Below are 20,141 nucleotides of genomic sequence, written 5' to 3' on the forward strand. Positions count from 1 at the left end.
ATTTGTAAAATTTAAAAGCAAATCAGCATCCATCAGAGAAATAAAGACGAATTTCTCATTTATGATTGCAAGTATTTTGGGGAAATGACATATTGAAAAAATCATATGCAATAAAAGAAACTACTTTAAAAAAATATAATAACCTTATTCTGCATTGCTTAGGGAATCACAGTTCAACGTGACATTGTGCACATGCTGCTATGGACACATACAGAAAGACTTGCAGTGCACTCAGTAAGCCAAGAATGTTCATTCTCTACGGATGTAAATAGATAAACTATAGTACTATCACAAACATCTATGGGTGCATTTTAATTAGTGTTCTACCTAAGAGTGTTAATAAAGGCAACATTTCTTATTTTATTTTCAAATAAAATTATCCTTTCCTGCCTCTGGTATCCTTAAAAATACCCAGACCTGCTTCTGACAGTCTGCCTCTGGCAACAGTGTCTAAACAGTAAAACCACTGCAAATGTTTTCCCAAAAATATCTATCAAGGAGGAACTGCAGCTTTACTCTGTACTGATGTAAGTGGATTCACAGAATCACAGAATTTCTAGGTTGGAAGAGACCTCAAGATCATCGAGTCCAACCTCTGACCTAACGCTAACAATCCCCACTAAACCATATCCCTAAGCTCTACATCTAAACGTCTTTTAAAGACTTCCAGGGATGGTGACTCCACCACTTCCCTGGGCAGCCTGTTCCAATGCCTAACAACCCTTTCAGTGAAGAAGTTCTTCCTAACATCTAACCTAAAACTCCCCTGGCGCAACTTAAGCCCATTCCCCCTTGTCCTGTCACCAGGCACGTGGGAGAACAGGCCAACCCCCACCTCGCTACAGCCTCCCTTGAGGTACCCATAGAGAGCGATAAGGTCGCCCCTGAGCCTCCTCTTCTCCAGGCTGAACAAGCCCAGCTCCCTCAGCCGCTCCTCGTAGGACTTGTTCTCCAGGCCCCTCACCAGCTTCATCGCCCTTCTCTGCACCCGCTCGAGCACCTCCATGTCCTTCTTGTAGCGAGGGGCCCAAAACTGAACACAGTACTCGAGGTGTGTACTCACATAAAATAGTATAGCATAATATAGTATAATATACCAGTACTATAAAAGTCATTGGAAGTAAGTACCAGCTGAAAGGCATGGAAAGCAGCATCCATGTGCAGCCGGCAATAGCCTCTCCAACTTCTCTGAACAAAATACCAGAGCTACAACTGATTACCTCTTCAAAGCATGGCAGATGGAAGCGTCGCTCTTTTGAGCAGTAACCTTTTCTTCCAGCAGCAAGGTAAATCAATAGCACCCTGCACAGAAATGTCAATATAAACGCTCCAAATTTGTAATATTAACATTTCAGAGTCTGAGGACATCTCGTTTGAAAACGGTTTCCACAACAGCCTTTATATTTTTTTAAAGATCCAAATCAAATTTTATCGGTAAAGAAGTTTTTAAAATACAAGTTAAGCTGAAAGATGGTGCTTTGTCTTTTCATGGTAAACTTAATTCCTCTGTAGCATTTTAACCCAACTCCAGCAGCACTGAGAATGACTGTAAAAACAGTACAGATCTATTTAATCGATCTTTGTTGTTCAACCTAAAGGAAATACTTTTTATGGAAAATTACACAGCAACTGTAGGCATGTCTTGAAATTCCTGTTTCAAAACTATGAAGTCTTCAGAAGGGCTCTACTGATGTGCTTTTAAGGCAGACATAAAATTGCATTGTATCGTTAACTTCTATCCACAGCACCAAATAGTAATTTTATTAAAAGAATAAAGACAACATCTGTAATTTCCCTGTATCTCCTAAAAACACAAACACATCTTGAATATGGCAGACGACCAGTAGTTTGGAGGAAGTATGACCACATAGACCATTCAGTCTTGGCCTGCAAAAACAAAAACAAACAAAAAGAAAAAAGGAACAGCCACAACGCCTAAACCTCCCAAGGAGCCAAGGCTTGCCAGTGTACCAAAAAGACAGCCTGTGCCACACAGCACTGTGCCCACAGAGCCAGGCCACCGCTCTTCAGGAGACTTTCCTCCAAGAGGCACATACAGAAACGGAGACCACAGACTTGAGTTGTATGGAGATGAAAATGCATTTTTTCCTGTATAAATCATGCTTTCCTGTATAAATCATGCTTTACCCAACTGTCATGGAATATGTAAAATCTGCAACTTGTATGTTAAAATCCACATCTTCTCATTCCAAAATGATGTCCTTAACCAGTCCCTTCTTTTTCAGCTTTGCCGCAGAAAGGACAAAGCCATGCAGAACTACATCTAACTCCTATGCCGTCAGGGGTCCTACAGAGTATTGCAACCAGCATTGGTTTCTTTTGCTTTTCATACTCCTGCCTGCATGCAAATGCTTCTGTGCAGCTAATTGGACCACGCTGATATTAACTAAAGGAAAAGTTCCAACTTTAAAACAATCAGGCCAACATCATCAGATTCCTGGAGTATAAAAATGATAGAATATCATGTGCTACACATATTGTGTTTCTGTCGAGTTGGTGGCAGTGGGTTGTGGCGATGGTGGCAGCAACACTGCCTCCCGCAGCCAAGCTCTTCTTCACTGTGTGAAATTAAGGTACCACGAAACATGAAAAACATTGCAGGTATCTCCAGCTCCACTGCTCTGAAGGGTTTCTTAAGATATTCACTTGGGGCAGGAAACATTTTATTAAGGAGCCTTGGCAAGACAGAGTGCTGATTTCAGCAAGATCCTTGATACGTTGCTGCAACAGAAACTTAAATTAACGTACCCTTTCTGCAAATAATCCAAAAATGTATGTCCTTACTTAATTTAAACTAAGGAAACTCTAATACAGTTTGCTGGAAAATTTCACCTTTTCAACCTCAGTTTGGTTCTGTGTGTTCCTTTTGGCTTCGTCATAAATCCTGGTGGTACAAAGGTGAAATGCCTCTCAAGACTGGTCATTCAAGAAAACTCCTTCCAGTGACGTTGTTGGTCACAAGAACCCGCACCTAACCCCTCGAGTTGTAACCCTGAATTGGGAACGCGTAGCTGTGGCAACAGGTATTTCCTCTTCTTTGGACTTAAAGTATGCATTTTGAAAACATTTTAAAAGTCACTTTTCCAGCATGAAAGTACACAAAAGTTGAAGTTTATCTATTGCCCCTCCAAAAAGATGCCTCAGCTGTACCAGAAAGAAATGGAGACATCAGACTTTGGATTCAAATTAGCTGTCAAGAAACATGAACATAAATCTAACTTAATAGCATAATTTGGAAATGCATCCCAGGCCCACCCTTGGCAATAACAACTTAACTCCCGTTGTAGCAATATTTAAAATAGCTCTGCAACTTGGTTTCTCCACCCAACCAACCAACAGAAAAATATATTGTTAAATAAAAAACACCACACATATTTAAGCAAGAGAAACTGTCTAAACTTCTGACGTTTTTCATCGTCATATTTTTTTAATCCAAAAGATTTATACAGCTTTTTTTTTTTTTTTTTTTTTTTTTAATAACTTACAGGATCAAAAGGAAAATAAATGCATAGCTTCAAAACCTTAGAATATAACCTCCCCTTGTTGCGGAAGAGTTCAAAGTCATAAAGTGCTGCAGATATGAACACACATCAGACAAATACTCTAGTAACTAACTTATTTTTCTGGTTTATTTAACAATATTCCAAGCTTAGAACATTAAATAAAAATCTCACAAACAACGGGTAGAACTAACAATGGCTTTGTTTTTCCCCTACCCCCTTTTTTTTTATTTTTAAGAGAATGCCGAGACTTCTCAATTGAACCAACTACAGCTTTATTTTGGATACCAAAAAAAATATCTATATAACTAAGGGAAGCTAGGAGGGAGAGAACAGTGCATCGCACCACTCTCAGCACAGCTGGGTGAGGAGCGAGCCAAGCCATAAGCCTCGCTGTGTGCTTTCTGCCCCATGAGGATGAGGCGCTGCCCCAGGCTCATCCTGCAGCCCCTGGCATCGAGGGCGACGCACATGCCTCACGCTGGTGTCCTGCAGCTCCCTGGCAGCACATGGTGGTGAAACTGGGCACGGCAGGTGCTCGCAGGGCCTTAAAACCATTCCTGCACCTTGCTCCCTTCCTCGACTTGACTTTGAGGCCCTCGTAGACAGCCTATGGGTCTGTTGCGCCGAGCCTTCGTGCTGCATCTTGGGCAACTGCAGCCACCTCTGCAGCGCATCCACACACCCCTTCCTGCCACACACGGAGGGAGGTCTGACACCTGCAAAAACTACCCGACCAACACATAAACAAGCAGTTCGGTAGCATATTCAATTCCAGCATCATTCCCGTTTTCACATGTTCCTGCTGGCCAGGCCCTCTCTACAAGTCTGTGGATGCCACAGGGACAAAAAAGTCAAGACTTCTTCCCCGGTAATGGTTATGACCAGTCTTCCACTGGCCTCTCTACAGAAGGGCTGTGCTTACACAAACGTGCTAAATCAGCCATGGCCTTTCCCATCCCTAGAGAGCTCGCACGTTTCTAGCAGCAGGGTCATTGAGACCACCACCGGGGAGCTGGTTGGAGTCCGCTCTTCGCAGCTGGGAAGAGAGCTCCAGAATTTGCCTCACTTAATTTTTTGACTACTTTATGGATAGATGGGAAAGGCTGGCATCTGAACAGGGGAGACTGACCCTTTGAGAACAGTTTGAGCTGGGAGATTTTGAGTGAGGGACAAGATGCCCACCACAAAAAAACATCAACCCTCAGCTGTCACTGGGCAGTGACAAGATCCCTCCTCCACGCTGCACAGGGGAATGCTGTCTGCCATCCCACTCTGTGCCACATGTGAACTAGCATCGTGTTTATGACCTGCAGTATTTCCTAAGAAATGTGGGGTTTTGGTTGTTGGATATTTTTTACTTTTTTTTTTTTTTTTTTTTTAACCAAGTTCTTAAAAGGGATGAAAACTTTTAGGTCTAGAGACACAAAGGAAACAATTGCAATACACAACAACTAATCGGAAACAGTACTCAAACATTTGACTGGACCAGACTAAAGTCCACTCTACAAACTGAAAAAAAAAAAAAAAAAAAAAAGAGACAGGAAGAAAAAAAAAAAAAGGTTTTTAAGTGCTAACGTAACAAGAAACAATCCTAAAGACTCACCGGATACGTGTAGGGAAACAGAGGGGTCCCCCTCCTTTAAATATATTTACATAATATTAAAGCTTTTTATTCTGCTTTTCTCACCAACAAAACTTCTTAGCTACCCTGGGCGAAGTGCCCACTTAAATTAAAAGGTTAAGCACGTTATAACACACGCACACAGAGTTAGACCCGTGGCCCTGGCACGCCTCCTGCCTTCGCTGCTCTGCTCCTGGGTATAGGCCGCCACCCTCCCGCGCCCTGTGTGCTACTGCCAGGGCTCACCCGGACAAAAAGGAGTTTTGCCATTTAGCTGCAACAGCTCCACGGTAAAACCCAACCGATGTGGACACAGCCATACCAGTTTGGAAGCGTTTATACCATTTATACCGCACTGGAAGGCCGAATAAATTGCCCCAGTGGAGGTGCATCCACACTACGGCCTATGCCAGCGCGACACCGGTGAATGTAGTAACATAGCTCCCTAACTGACAGAATTACACCAGCTGATCTCATCTAGCACAGACCAGGCCTAAGATATGAGGTAGTGAAAAAGAAAATCAGGCTCAAGATCTTTTTTTTCATTCTATAGCATCGACATACTCTAAAAGTCTTTGCTGCTCTGATTAATGGAATTCAAGAATAACATTTTAAAATCCAAAATTTAAAGCTAACGCCCTAAATCAAGTGGGATTTATAATTGGAGGCATAGAACTTTAAAAGTCCCTTGCTCGGGGTCTTGATTCAGGAAAAATATTTTCATTACAGACAGCACATAGGCATGCGTTTCTCTCCCACTGAAGCAAGCGGAAAGGAAGCACATGGCTAAGTGCTCTCTGAGATCTGGGCCACAGTCAGAAATCACGATCTTTGTAGCATTTATTTCCTCATTCATTTCAGTGCTGTTTAATCACAACTCATTGATGTTTTAAGACAGTGGGAAAAACATAGACAATGGAAGCTAAATCAAGTTTGTTACAACTGTTCAATATTTACAGCATTCATAGCATAAACAGAAGTATTTTTGGTAACTTAAGACAAATACCTTTTTCTTTGTTATTAAATGTACCACAGCAGTCCTGTTAAACAAACCCACTGTCTCGGATATTAAAGAAATTGTTGTTTACGTTTACCGAGTCATTTAAATTAAAAATCTGTTCCTGTTCCAAACCCCATTCTCCTTCGTCTTCATCCTCCGGTTCTGCCTCGGACCCATTCCGAGTGTTTTCATACAAAAAGATCTGCTCATCCACGTGCGCTGGGGCTAACCGGTTTCTCTTTGCACTGACAACGTTAGCAGAAGAACCAAAAAGGCGTTCGGGAAAGACCCTAGTGGCCAGAATACACCAGTATTTTTGGAGAACCTTTGGTAAAACTGGAAACAGCGCTAGTCTGTCAGACCACCACTTTAGCGGGTCTTCATTCAAACCAAGGACCTTCTGAGACTTAAAGTTGCTCAACTCCTCAACAATCTGAGCGTGCCATTCCTCCTGGTCTTCCACACCCCCTGTCTGGCAGAAGATCTCTGCAAGCATGTTGTTGATCACGCTAGTAGGAGGAGGAGTGGAGGAGATAATTATTTTTTTCACCGGGGGCTCCTCCGAAACCGCAAAGAACTTTTCTTCAGTCCGAAAGGTGTTTTCTTTGACTTTCTCCAGCAGGCTTTTTGCTTCTTCCACCACTCTGTTTTCCACCTGCTGCCGCTCAAAGGCGGAAAGAAAAGGCAGTTTTTTGTAACGAGGATCCAGGAAAGTGGCAACGTTGAGGAACATGTCTATTTCCGGGGTGTGCTGGTAGGTGGTTGACAGCTCCTTCGCTATTACCTCCTTCGCCATGCTGATTTCTTTCAGATCGTTCTCCTTGATGTTCAGGGTAGTATTCAGAAGCATGTGGAGAAGCGGCTTCACCATACTGATCGTTGGGTACTTGGAAGCGGACATCATCTCCGCAACCTGCTTGAAAGGCTGCAGCAGCTCCACCAGCCCTTCGATCGTGTTCCACTCGCTGGCCTCCAGCATGAGGTGGTGGTTGTTGCTGTCCTCCACGAGAACGGCGGCGATGACGAACTGCTGCTCCTTGAGACGCTGCAACATGGCAAGCGTGCTGCCCCACCAGGAAACGCGATCGCTCACCAGCATGCAGTGGAGAATATTCTGCTGCTTCTGCTTCTCGCTCAGCATGTACATCGCCATGGTAGACTGCTGAAAATACTCCACCAGTTTTCGGCACCTGGCAAGAAGGCCGCAGAGCTTCGGGAGCTGAAAAGCTTGTTGTATTCCGGCGTTGAAAGTGTGCCCCAAGCAAGGCATCTGCACTGGAATATCTAGGAGAGAGCAAGCTTTCACAATGTCTTTACTGTAATCTGTCGTAGCACCAAAGACTTTTGTATTGATTCCCCATTCGATGAACGTTTCGTAAAGGACTCGGGTGATAGTCTCTGCAGTATTATCCTCCGGTACTTCAAATGTTTTTAAGCACCGTGAGTTAACCGCCAGGCAGTTTGAAGGACTGCTGCTGAGAAAGTGAACCGCGACGGTAACATATGACCTGTTCTGGTTTTCGCTCCTCCACATGTCTGTGGATATGCCGCACCACAGAACGTCGGTGAGCTCCTTTAGGACGATTTCTCTAATGGCATTGTATTTTTCAGGAATAGCTTTTGTACAGAAATACTTCCGGCTAGGAAGTTCATACCTAGGATCAGCTGTTCTCAAGAGGGCCTTGAAGGTGGGCTCGTCGACGATGGAGGCGGGATACATGCCCTCACAGATCAAGCTGATGACTGCAGATGTCAGTTCCTGATGCTTTTTGTTTTCATAGTTCTGGTAGGTCTTCATGATGAGGCTGTCTTGAACAACCTGCTGCGATGATTCCGGCTTGATTTTTGAAAAGGCGGTAGCAAAGGCCTCCCTCATCTGCTCGGTGTTGCTTTTCACAAACTCACAGAATTCGTCGGGGTGGTTTTTCTCGAGGTGGTAGGAAAGGTTGGACGTGTTCCCTGAATAGGCAATCTGCGCCATGCAAATACGGCAGTAGATTTTCTTCCACTGTAATATGCATCCTTCTGCATTGGTATCAAAACCAAAGTACTTCCACACTTTACTCTTTGCTCTCGGATGAGCCACTAACTTTAGGTCTGATGGGGAACCTTCTAAACTTTTATTCTCCATTGCTTCTTGGCCACCGTCCCACCTTTTGATCCTTCACTCATTAATGAGTACCTGATAAAGGCAGTAAGATAAAGATACGATGAGAAAGCACAAGTTTGTCCACACTTAACTACGTGAAAGCAGTGTTTCTCTGAATATATATCAAGAAACCTACCTTACTAATTACATTTGCAAATTTAAAGATGAGATTTGCAGGAAGTGTGACCTACAAGAAGCCCATTAAAATGTCAAAAATTAAAAAGTTTTTTTTAATACAGCACATTTTGCTGTGAAACTGAGCTAGAAGATCTGAGTAAATCTTGTTTCTGGACTTACATAATTCTCGGTAGAGGAAGTGTAACAACTGCCACACAGTTCACACATTATTGTCACACAAGCCAGACCATTTGCTATAGTGTTTTCCTGTCCCTTAGGCCCCCCAGTTATAGTTAGGGCTCGACTGACATCCTCTTGCCTAAGGGTTTCTGAACTTCACTACAAACATTTATTTCAAATGAAACCTGATACTGAAAGGAGCAAAGGTTTTATTGTTTGTTTATTTTGAAAGAAGCTGTGTTAGCTCGTGCTAACTGTCCCAGGGTTTGCTTTAGAAAAAAAAAAAAAAAAAAAAAGAAAGAAAGAAAGCTGTGATGCAAATTATGGCATTAATCTGCTCCTCTGAAATGTAAAGATGTTTTCTGACAGAAACAAAAGGAAGCAAAATTTGAACCTGCATGCAGATCAACAACACGCCTCTGACACCTTTCCTGTCCTTCTCTTTCAGAAACCAAAGCAACCTCCTGAAGCGCTAGTTCACAGTCTCGGTTCCTGGAATAACACTGCATTATAATGACAGGAAAAGGCAGTCAGGAAAGCACTAATAAAAGTTATTAACCACATCAGCTGGAAAATAATTTTGCCGTCCTTTCCTCAAAAGACTAAAGAAGTTGGCATGGGGATGGGGGCAACCTGCTAGAGAAGATGGTGAGAAGGCAAGGCTTAGCGATCTGTAGCTAAATACCCACACAGGAAAACACTGCTTGAGCAGTCACATGCAAGTACTATTTGAGGCCTACAGCGTCTCTGCACACAGCAGAGGCAGCCACCTGCCAGAGCTTATTCCCCTGTACCCAAAAGCCACCCTGGCAGCACAACTGCACCCCAACACTTCTCCCTGTCTCCCCCAGCACCAACCCAGCCGCAGCAAGCAGCCCTTCGCCAGGGGAGGGAGGGAGAAGGAAGCCATCAGCCAGCACTGCCGGGACCTCCTCTGTGAAGACCCAGGGGAAGAGGGCAGAAGAGAAACTGAAAGAGGATTCCTGCAGCCAGCCCGAAAGCAACGTGACAGCTCCCGTCTCTGCTCCTCAGGAGCTGCCTTTGTGCCAAAACACGGGAATCCCTGGGCAATAAGACCAGCTGGCTGGGGGAGGAATAAAGCATCTGACTTTTCCAAACTTGCTGTCAGGGAGCATCCCCCAAAAATTTATGGGTGCAGCTCCACCAGCATGTTCTCCTCTGTCAACAAGCATCACAGAGAAAAGATATTTTCCCTCTGAGCTGCAGAAGGTATTTTGCAGCACTTCATGGATTTCTTGAATGAAAAACCAAAGACTAAATATATTTATTTAAGCACAGCTGTTGGTTTAGACTTAGCACGAGATGTGCAGGGCAGGTATTTTGTTTGTTTTGTTTTCACTATTGATATCTTAAGATTTACTTCTGGGTGCAAACCTTTTATAATTTGGGGAGGAGTGGAGGGGGTTGACTACTCATATACCCTCTACTGTGATTCACTCAATACTTTTTAAGTTGCCAGGATAAAGTATTGATTCAACACAGTAATGCTGCGTAATTCTAAAAATGTGCATGTTAACAGCACCAATGTATGCAATCTCACCAAAACTGGTGATTCTGAATGACAACATGGTGTGATATATAACAACGTAGCCCTGCTATAGCATCACGCAGCCTATGGACAAGATACGTCCTATCAGTATGTGTCCTTATTGCTTTCGGTGTCTTCCACTTCACTGCGTGACACGGCATCTCTGGAAGGCATAAAGGCTCCTGGCATTTCGTTAAATCTTACAGTTTCCTTTGCAATTACATGGCAGTTCCTAAAAGCAAGGAGGAAGGCACTGTAATAATGGAATTGATTCCTCCTTAGTATTTAAAATTACTATGACACCCCTGGGACCATAAAAAGTTCATCACAGACTGATAAAACACAAGTTATTTCAGAGCAAGGGAGAGTTACAGACTCTCCCCACCCTTCACTCTTATGGATGTTACAGCTTTACCATCAATTTTAGATAGGTCTGGCACTTGGCACTAGTGGCACCGAGCAGCATTGCCACAGTTAAGGACATGTCAGTGTAATGCAGCTTTTGTTGTAACGCTGTACACCAATTCCAATTTGTCATAGTAGCTCTAATGTAAACTACTAATCATCCCTGCCTCTCCTCGAGAGGTGTGCAGTCTAGCTGGCAGTATGGTTAAAAACAAATAAATAAGAGCACTTGCATATTCTTCTGGAGGAAGAGATCCGTGTTGCACAGGCAGCTGGCAGAAGCCCTCTCCTTCAGCTCACCTACCCTTCCACTGTAAAAAAATAGGACTGCTTTGGTCCACTGCAAACCCTCCCTGTGAACAGACAGCCTTCAGGCTATGGAAGCACCTTTGCCTTCTCCCTTGAATTCCCACCCACAGCGCAACAGAGCATGGATTCGGAGGAGCTGCTGCCCTTCTCTTCCTCCTCCTCCTCCTCCTCCCACACATGCAGCCAGGCCAAAACCACTGTCATGTTTTGGGGTCAGCGCTTTCCAGCGCTGCTGGCCTGGGGACAGCCCTTCATCATCTGCTGGCCTTGGGGCTGACATCAGGAGGAGGAAGAGGAGGAGAAAGACCAGGTTTCCTGGCATGCTCTGGGCCAGGCCAGGCTGCTTCCCGCAGCCCTGCTCTTCAGCCCCAGTCCGCTCTCATCCTCCTGAGGTCATCAGGGACAGAGACTGAAGGCTCAGCCCCACAACGAAGGGCACAGGCGCTGTGCTGGTGGCAGACGGAGCTCCGTTTCCACACTGGCAGACAGAAAAACGATGTCCAAAGCAGGCGCTGGGTTGTGAAAGCAGGGATTTGGATGTTGGGACACGCCAGGTGTGCAGCCACCTTCGCTCTGCCCCCTTGTGCACACGCAGCAGTGACACAGGCTGTAATTACACCGTATCTTTTTGGCAGAACCCTTGCCTCATTCAGCACAGAGGTAACCATAAAAGTTGTCTTTCCTAACTTTTAAAACTACCTCAGCAGCTCTCTGATGGGCCTGCGTGGGGAGAGGGATTAAGAATTAGGTGCAAGTTAATTTTTGCCTACCATCAATCTTTCCTGTCTGATGGTTTCTTTGCCCACCTCTAGAACTGGGTGTTTTAAAACCTGGCGTTGGTATGCCTGCGAGCAGGAAGTGTTTAGTCTGCTCTTACGCTTTAGGCATACAAAGCAGAAGCCCTCAGCGCAGGAATTAAAATTAAGAGATGCATGCTCTCAAATTAATCTTTCACGATCAATTATAAATAGACATGGTGCAAATTATGATACTGATTAACTAGAAACTAGGGCAAATTAAAATACATGTATATGATATTCCGATCACTTTAAAGAAGGCTATCAGTCAGCTTTAAGGTCTTCTGGACTTCACTCACTGCCGCCTTCGTCAAAGCCCATTTTCTACACATCGCAGATACCAAACTTAACTACTCAGGCTTCCAAACTGCAAAACGCTCAGCATTTAGTCTTCCCCTACCAAACTTCAATCAAACCACATATACAGAAGACAAAAGGCAGGAGGAAAATGCCAAATAAGTTCCTTGAGAAGCTTTTAAACTTCCAAAAGGAATTATTAGTACATGAAAACTGTTTGTAATCCATCAATAAGATGACTTTCAGTGACCACTTTTCCAGAGTTAATAGCCTGGTGTCACAATTAAAGATAGTCCATCTTTTAGCAATTCACTTAATAGAGTTTTCTTTTTTAAGAGCTGATTATATCAAGATCTTTATACAAACAGGACTTTTTTTTTTTTTTTTTAAATTGAAGCATTGCAAGGAACATCGAAATAGTAAATTCTAGTGAAACTATGAGTTGTTTAGTCCACTGAACACTTGTTAGACAACAAGAGTTCTCTGGATACCAAATAACAAAGTGATACATGAGGCAATAGCAGACTTGCAGTGATTTATTGTAGAAATAAAGACTAGTTTTTGCCGGCAATAAGCAAAGAGCATAATCGGATATCAAAGAGGAAAAGTAAAGCATTAAGCAACAGCTGAAGCTCCAGTTGGTTAGCACTCTCCCCCCAAAGAGACTAACAGCCAAAGCCTCGAGTTTCCCTGCCGTGGCATCGGGACGCCCCCCGTGCTGGTCCAGCCGCCGAAGGACTACATGAGGCAGTCTCTGAAACCCTGTCCTCATTGTAAGCCGAGGCTCACTGCTCCGTTGTGTCGCCTGATTATGTTGGCTCTGAGGACGAGACGTGTCGCCTCTCCTGTCTCAGGTCGATGCACCCAGTTTGAACAGAACAGTGCGAACCTGTCCCACGAAGAGGAACGGGAGGCCACGTGCTTGCCGTGAGCGGGCGCACCTGGTAACCTAGGGGACTGCTTTTGTTCTGGGCTATGCGAGTCGCCCACCCCTGCCGATACGGGTCAGCAGAGGGTCTCGCCGCGGCACTAACTAACCCAGCTTACACCAGCCACCTGCAGGTACACCACCTCTGCGATTCATGCTTGGAAAATTGTTTGGAGCATAAATAGCCTTTTCCCCTTTAGTTCTGCACACTGCTTTTTCTTAGCAGGGCACAATCGCTGATTGTGCCCCGCTTATCCTCCCAGCTTTGGATTCACCTTCCCTGTGCTCCAAGATCAGAACTTCAGACAAAGCTTCCTGCTCTGGATCGGAGGCAGTAGCTGGTGGTGGCTACACTTTCAGAGTGAAGAGCTGGATCTTTTCAGTTCACAACTCAAATCAATTATTAACTTTTCGCACTGAATCTAGATTCCATGAACTCAAACTCTTCCCTCTCCCGAAAAAAAGCTGTCTTGAATCCCATTTATAAAAACGAGAAGAAGCCCAGTAAGATGCGGCAGAAGAGATGATCACTTTTAAAAGACAGGATAGTGTGTGTGCCAAGGGCACACAACTTTGACTAAGTTTAGGGAAAGAGAAAAAGAACTAGTTTGGTTTACTCTGAATTGAAGTCCTGAAAATCTCTCTGGTAAGCACTAGAAAGCAAGCTCTTCTTGGAAAACTAACCACACGCCTCGGAGACAGAAGGGCTGGGTTTACACCAGACCTCGTCGCTGCCTTCACTCACCAGCACAGAGCCTGAGGATGAGCTCCCAGCCATCCCTCCGCTGTGCCACCTCTGCGACGGGGCTGCTCCGGCGCTGCAGCACAACCACGGTGCTGGGACGGGGGAATCGAGGCCAAGGAGTTGGGACGGGAGACACGGCTCCGTGCACCAGCAGCGCTTCCCAGCCCTTCTCCCTTCGCCTCTCTCCCCTGGAAGATCCTCTGGCAGCTACTGCTGCCAGCAAGCGCAGGCGTTTCTGAGAGCTAAGGACAGCCCCTCGGAGAAACACGGGCGGCCCAAAACACTGGCACTTCAATGCTTTTGAGACTCCTGCCTTGAAAAGTTACTTGGCAACTTCTTGCAGTACGCTGAGTTAACTGATCCAAGCTTTAATTAAGCATATCGCAATAAACACTTTAGCTTTTTGTCACGCTGCAGTCCCAATTTTGAAATTACGGCATGAAAACATGGCTAATCTAGGTGAAAACATTCCTGTTGACAAGCTGGCACATTTCTGAAGCCCTGGCTAGACACACTGAGTCAAAGCAATGCAGCAAGCAACTGCCAAGAGGCAACTGCGCACAAACAACTGTACGAGGAGGAAACTACTTGTCCTTGGAAGGAACCACCCCGAGACAGGACTGAGGGAAAGCTTTCCAGTTCTGTCAAATCTGTCCCAGTCCTACTCGGGCCAGCTGACGTTTCCCTGGTGGTATGTTCGCTGCCTTAATCTGGCATTTCCAAATTCAACATTTTTTTAATAGTAGTAAAGAACGTAACAGCACCAAAACGCTTGGGTCACGTTTTCATCATGCTCTTTCTCCCTGGTTCAAAAAAGATTTGGAAAGTGTTACACACCCTAGGCACAATACCCGGTTTTACTCTGCCAAGATAAACTAATGCTAGAAAAATGCTCAGATGACTTCAAACTCTACGCACATCTGCCTCTCTGTTGTTAGGGTTCTTCTGCTTGTTTCCCTTTTTCATCCCTGCATTTTGAGAAAGAGAAAGGAGAATCCCAGCCTCCTGCAGAGCTGCCAGGAGTGAAGAAAACGAGAAGAAGCGCTACCCACGAGGCCACGTGTGACGGGACGCACACAACCGCGCTCAGCGCGCAGCTCGCGCGTCACAGTGCTCCGGACACTCGCTGCAAACACCTCCTGTCTGCCTCACCTCCCTGCTGGGACACCACGCCAGCTCCCTCTTTCTTCCTTCACCGTCCCTCCTGTTAAAGCTACCAGCAGCTCCACAGAGGCTCCCTGGCTGCTAAGCGGAGGAAGTTAGAGGCACTCGCTGGCTTTACAGAGTTTTAGGCTGAGGTCTGAGGACGCCGTAAGGGTCCGTGCGGCTCGCCGTAAGTTTGTTACGACCAGAAGCGCGCTGACCTCCTCTAGAGCAACGTGAGGGAAGAGGAAACTCAGATCTTCGCTTCCTGGCAAACTCAAAGCTTCCTCTGTCAATGTTACGGGACAAAAATAAAAAATAAATAAAAATAAAAGAAGAGTTGTTACTAAGCATGCTGCGAACCAAAAATAAATAATAATAATAAAAAGAAGAGAGGGATAAAAAGCGAAAGCGCAGCTCCCCAGCCATCACGAACCCCCAGTACGGAGGCTCCTGCCAGCCCGGGCTGCGGGGCCAGGGGCCGGGCAGGGGCAGCCCCCCCCCGCCACCCGCCCTCACAGCGCCTTACCTGGGGCCGGACCCGGCAGTCCCCGCTCTGAGGCAAAGCGGCCGGAAGGAAGGAAAAAAAAAATATATATATATATATAGTAATAATAGTAATAATAATAAACGTAGCGAAGCCGCAGCGGGGCCCTCCGGCTGCGGCCCGGCCCCCGCCACACCCCGCGGCCGGGGGGCGGCGGGGAGGAGCCCGGCGGGGCACGGCGGCCCCAGCGCCCCCAAGGTCGCGGCGGCCCCGCTGGGGCTCGGCGGGGAGACAGCGGCGGCGGCGGCGGCCCCGGCCGCCAGGTCTACCCGGCTCCGCGCTGGGGGCGCCGGCGCGGCGTCCGGGCGCGGTGCTCACCTGCGGGCGGGGGGCAGCGGCGGCGGCGGCCCAGCTGCCGCAGGATGGCGACGATGCCGGCGCGATAGACGGCGAGCAGGGGCAGCAGCGCAGACAATAGCGACATGGCTGCCTCCTCCCGCCCCGCGGAGACCAGGGGAAGGCGCCCGGCCGGCTGCGTGGCGCGGCGGGGCTCCGGCGGCGGGCCGGGGGCGGCTCCGGCGGCACCCACCCAGCGGAAGGGCAGGGGAGGAGGGAAGGGAGAAGGGGAGGGAAGGAGGGACGGAGGGACGGGACGGAGGCAGGCAGGGAGGGAGGCGCCGCTGTCACGGCCGCGCCGCGGCTCCCGCCCTTCTGGGCATGTGCGGCGGGGGAAGGGAGGGGAAGGGACGGGCAGGGAGGAGGAGGAGGAGGGAGGGCAGCGCGGAGAGCGGACCCCAAACCCCAAACACTGCTGCAATGCCAGCCCCTCGGCCCGTGGTAAAGGCGGGCAGGGCTTGAGGCAGCGGGGAGCCCGCCCTGATGGTCCCTGTGACCGACTGCAGGTCGGGCTGAGGGACCGACGGTGCTCGGGGGGGGGATTTTGGCTGTGCTGTGCCACTAACAGAGACGTGCTTCAGCCCTGGCACACAGCTAAAACTGTCAGCAGCGGTCCCGCGAGAGGAAGCTTTTACCCCTGTGTTCGATTTCAACCCGTAAGTAACGCCTCGTCTCTGAGGACGACGGGGAGCCACACAAAGGTTTGGGGGTGTCACCTCCTCCTCCCCTCGAAACAAAACAAAACAAAACAAAAAACTCACTTTCTAGAAAAGCACACGGCAATACGACTTCTTCTGCGTTAGGTCAGATCGCTCAGCAGAACTGGCTCGCTGTCTGCTCTCAGAAATATATGCATAAAGTCAAACCAGACTCTGTAGTTGCTCCGGGACGAAAACAAGCATTTAATGTTATGTATCTCTGAATTTCTTCTCTTTTTATTAACACGCCGGGTTATGCAAGCATAAATAATAAACAACATTACGCAGTCACATCAATGAAGGTTTCGTTCTTAATGCATATTGTTCTCAGCCATGCATGCCATGGTAGGAAGAGCATCACAAAAAGACATGAAAGAAGAAACACTGATGTTTAGAAAAGGTGTATTATTCTTTCAACTTATCTCAGGAAAAATCAAGTCCTGACTCCTTTATGCTGAGGACTCTTTACAGCCTATTCTCAGAACTACAGCACTAATGAAAGCTCTTTGTAACTTTAAACTGCGAAACTTGCCTACAGTGCATTTATGCGATCTTTATATAAATACACCATGCTTTCTCAGGTTTGCTAGTATAATAAAATCAATCAATGCACATTTAAGCCATGGAAATAAATGCTCTTCTGTCCTTTTTCAGACAGCGCTGTGCAAAAATTAGACCAAGGGGGGAACAACGGATGGGTCAAGATTGTGTTCTTACTGGTCCTACTACTTCTTTCAGTGTTAAAATTATTTCCAACCCTCCATGATTCATAAAAGGATAGAGGAAAATTTGTTTGAGTGCCGTTTATTTCTTCTAAAGGCTGATGGGATGTGAAGTGGAGGAGAAACAATAACATTAAGTCTCTATGTCTTTGATTCTTCTCAATTACTGTATTATGATACACCCTAGTTTTAACTGATACTTCCTTTTCCTTGTTTTTCTGTAGTTGTCTTTTTTTTTCTTATTGATACACTATTTTTTGTGGTGTTTTGTTTTTTTTTGTTTGTTTTTTTTTTTTTCCTTACAATCATTAGCTGTGAAGCTTTGAGTCCTTGGGCTGGAATCTTGTCCATCTACTTTAGATACCTCAGTGAGACATTATTACCTCAGTGAAATTTGAGGTGTCTGAGCCCTGGAAGGGACGAAAGTAGTAATCTAATTGTCTCAGCTCTCCTATACAGGCAGTGGCCAGCGAGAGGCACTTCTGAAGACCTGCAGAAGATGACTGCTTCCTTTGAGGTGCTTCAAGTGCTTCCCTCTTTCCGCTGACTGCAACAGTGAACTCACACAGCCAGCAGGCAAAGACAGCCTGTGGTTAGAGCACAGATAGCCTCTTGGAAAAGTCATTGGAAATACTAGTAATACTCTATCCACACTTGCTCCAGCTGATCCGTCCCTCCTGCAGGACTGGCACTGATGAAGCGGTATGTGATCATAGCGCTTCCACCCACATTTTGCATAAAGATGCATAAAGCCGTAAGAAAGGAAGTGGGTGATGTTTCTAGACTCTTAATTAAAGCCCGAGCTCCAGCTTCCCAGCAGAATGGCATAATCAGCAACCATAAGCTATCACGGGTGGTAAGGTGTTGCAGCTGAGAGCCTGCACAGCCAGGAACGCAAGAGGCACGGGGCCACGCCAGAGCACACAAAAGCAAACCCAAGGTTGGCCAAGCAGTTCAAGCACTCTGGCATGGATTGGACAGCATGGGGAGCAAAAGGAGGTTAGGCCCCTTTCTCGTTTTGTTCCGTGACGATCCCCCAGACAGCACGTCTTTCCCAGGTACATGAGTTTGGCTCCCTTTGAGATGAGAACGAGTCATCGACTCTCTGTATTCACCACACAGAGGTGCAGGTTCAGTGGGAGAGGCTGGCCGTGCTTTCTGCCTGAGCGTGGCATAACAGTGAGGCAGCCTCTCGAGAGGCAAGCAGTGTCTCATCAGTCCCTCTCAGGTGGTGACGTCCAGAATTCCACTTCCTTGCTCACTCTGAGACGTGCTCTTTGCATTTCGCACGTACGTCAAAGCTGGTGGCCCGCACCGGAAGACGTGAGACATAATTCTGACTGCTGCTAATTTTTCAGGCTTCTGAAAGGGATTTAAATGCCTCTGTTCCTAAGCTGGATTGCAGTAGAACTTGAGGCAAGAGATAAGTGCCTATCTTCCTGAACATGTGTGGGTGAATAAAGTTAAATGCCCGAGGAGCTTTCAGGTTCAGTAGGGAGGTGCTCACAAGATTAGGCAGTGATGGGAAATAGTCAGTTGGGGTTGCTGTCTGCAATTCATGTGAGGTTTTGAGCACCTGCATACCATTTTGACAGGCTGCATGCTCCTATTTTTTCCTCTATGCAAAAAAAAGAGTCATTTTAGGTACCCCAAAACTAGACTTGCCAGATAGTAGGCACATGAGCCTAGCAGGATCATAACAGAGGACTCAGTTCTCAGGGATCCCTTCAGCAGCTTGGGGATGGTGTTACCTGGAAAGCAAATTAACCTTTCCCAAGAGGACAGCTGTCCACAGCTATGCAGTGGGAAGTCCCTGGGATTGAGAGCAGACACTCATACTGTGGGCAATCATCTAATGGGACTCATTTATTTTTATTTAGCATGAGGCATGAGTCTACAAACAACCCTCTGTGAACCTGCATTAGTGCTACAGCATTTGCCTGTGATGCAGAAAGGTTTTTGACCCCTCTCAATCTTTTTCACATATTTCACTTTTCAAGAAAATGGTCTCATTAGGAAAAACCAACCCTTGTCAGTGTGCCAGTAGTGATAAGGAAGTGAAGCCCAGGAACAGAGTAAACGAAAGAAATGAGTTTTGTAGCCTAGCACTGATGGTAAGTTCATGGGAACAAGGGGACAGAATCCCAGTCCGTATTCCCTGAACAGCTTATGCTTTTTTGACTGGAAAAGAACAGGATGAAGATATGGACTATTAAGAGCTAGCAGAGTACTCGAACGGGAACAACCTCCTCTCTTCAGCCAAATGTGCAAACCACTGACCTATTACGCAAGAAGCATGCTGCGCTGATTCCTCTTGCTGAGCTTTTTTTAAAGTGACTGGCCCTGCAGCATTGTCGTGCTCAGCGCATGTCACACTGTTGTGTTGTACGTGGTCTGCAAAGCCTGCAGCATGAGTAGCCAGGGCTGGGTTTGCTCCCCGCAGCACCCCTGCTCCCTGTCAGGTAGGATCTGAGCAACTTCCCCTGCTGCTGTTGCCTGCCATTCAGGCAAGACTTGGAGACCGAAGAGATAGAAGGCAGAAAAAAAACTGATAATTTAGAACAAAATAAAATCCCCAAGCATGTGTGCTTGCATACAGCACTTCCAAAGAAACCTAAGTATAAGGTAGGTGAGGTGTAACAGAAATGCAAGAGCTTTTGTTAAAAATAGCTTCTGTCATAAAATACATCAAAACAGTGGATATACTTAGAAATGATTAGGGTTATTAGTGGCCTACAAATTGTACTCGGCAACTTTAATTGGTGAATTTTCTGAAAGAATAACAAAATAGCTGGAAAGCCTAGATATGGCAAGGATTAAGCAGCCTTATTTCAGCAGTGGAAAAAAGGTTCTCATGCATTTCTTTGACTTTATTTGAAAACATCCATAAGTATATAAAAGAATACCAATTGATTAGCATACATGGAGTTTTAAGAGCCTTTTGAGAAGATCCTGCACATAAGGGAGGCTGAACATTTGTGGGGGAAGAAACAGAATATTTACAAAACAGAAGGAAAGAACAAAAACCTGGACTCAGACTAGAGCAGAACAGGGAGTGGCATCCATGGTGAAAT

The 20,141-nt window shown here is 46.2% G+C and overlaps 2 protein-coding genes across 2 annotated transcripts in view; both read right to left on the reverse strand.

The window, feature by feature from the left end:
• DHRSX (dehydrogenase/reductase X-linked) overlaps positions 1 to 15,862 on the reverse strand; it is a 174,951-nt gene extending 159,089 nt beyond the window's left edge. The window contains exon 1 of the mRNA XM_084299107.1: positions 15,630 to 15,862. Within this exon, the coding sequence (XP_084155233.1) occupies positions 15,630 to 15,735 (106 nt within the window). The 5' untranslated portion in view covers positions 15,736 to 15,862. The remainder of the gene's footprint in view (positions 1 to 15,629) is intronic.
• ZBED1 (zinc finger BED-type containing 1) lies at positions 2,330 to 15,364 on the reverse strand. The gene is made up of 2 exons (XM_084299094.1): positions 15,294 to 15,364; positions 2,330 to 8,327 (listed from the first exon to the last, which is right to left on the reverse strand). The coding sequence occupies exon 2, from the start codon at positions 8,274 to 8,276 to the stop codon at positions 6,189 to 6,191; it is 2,088 nt and encodes a 695-aa protein (XP_084155220.1). The 5' UTR covers positions 8,277 to 8,327; positions 15,294 to 15,364; the 3' UTR covers positions 2,330 to 6,188.
• Positions 15,863 to 20,141: the final 4,279 nt, after the last annotated feature.

Source organism: Netta rufina (assembly GCF_964035555.1).
Source record: "Netta rufina genome assembly, chromosome: 1".
Lineage (NCBI taxonomy): Eukaryota > Metazoa > Chordata > Aves > Anseriformes > Anatidae > Netta > Netta rufina.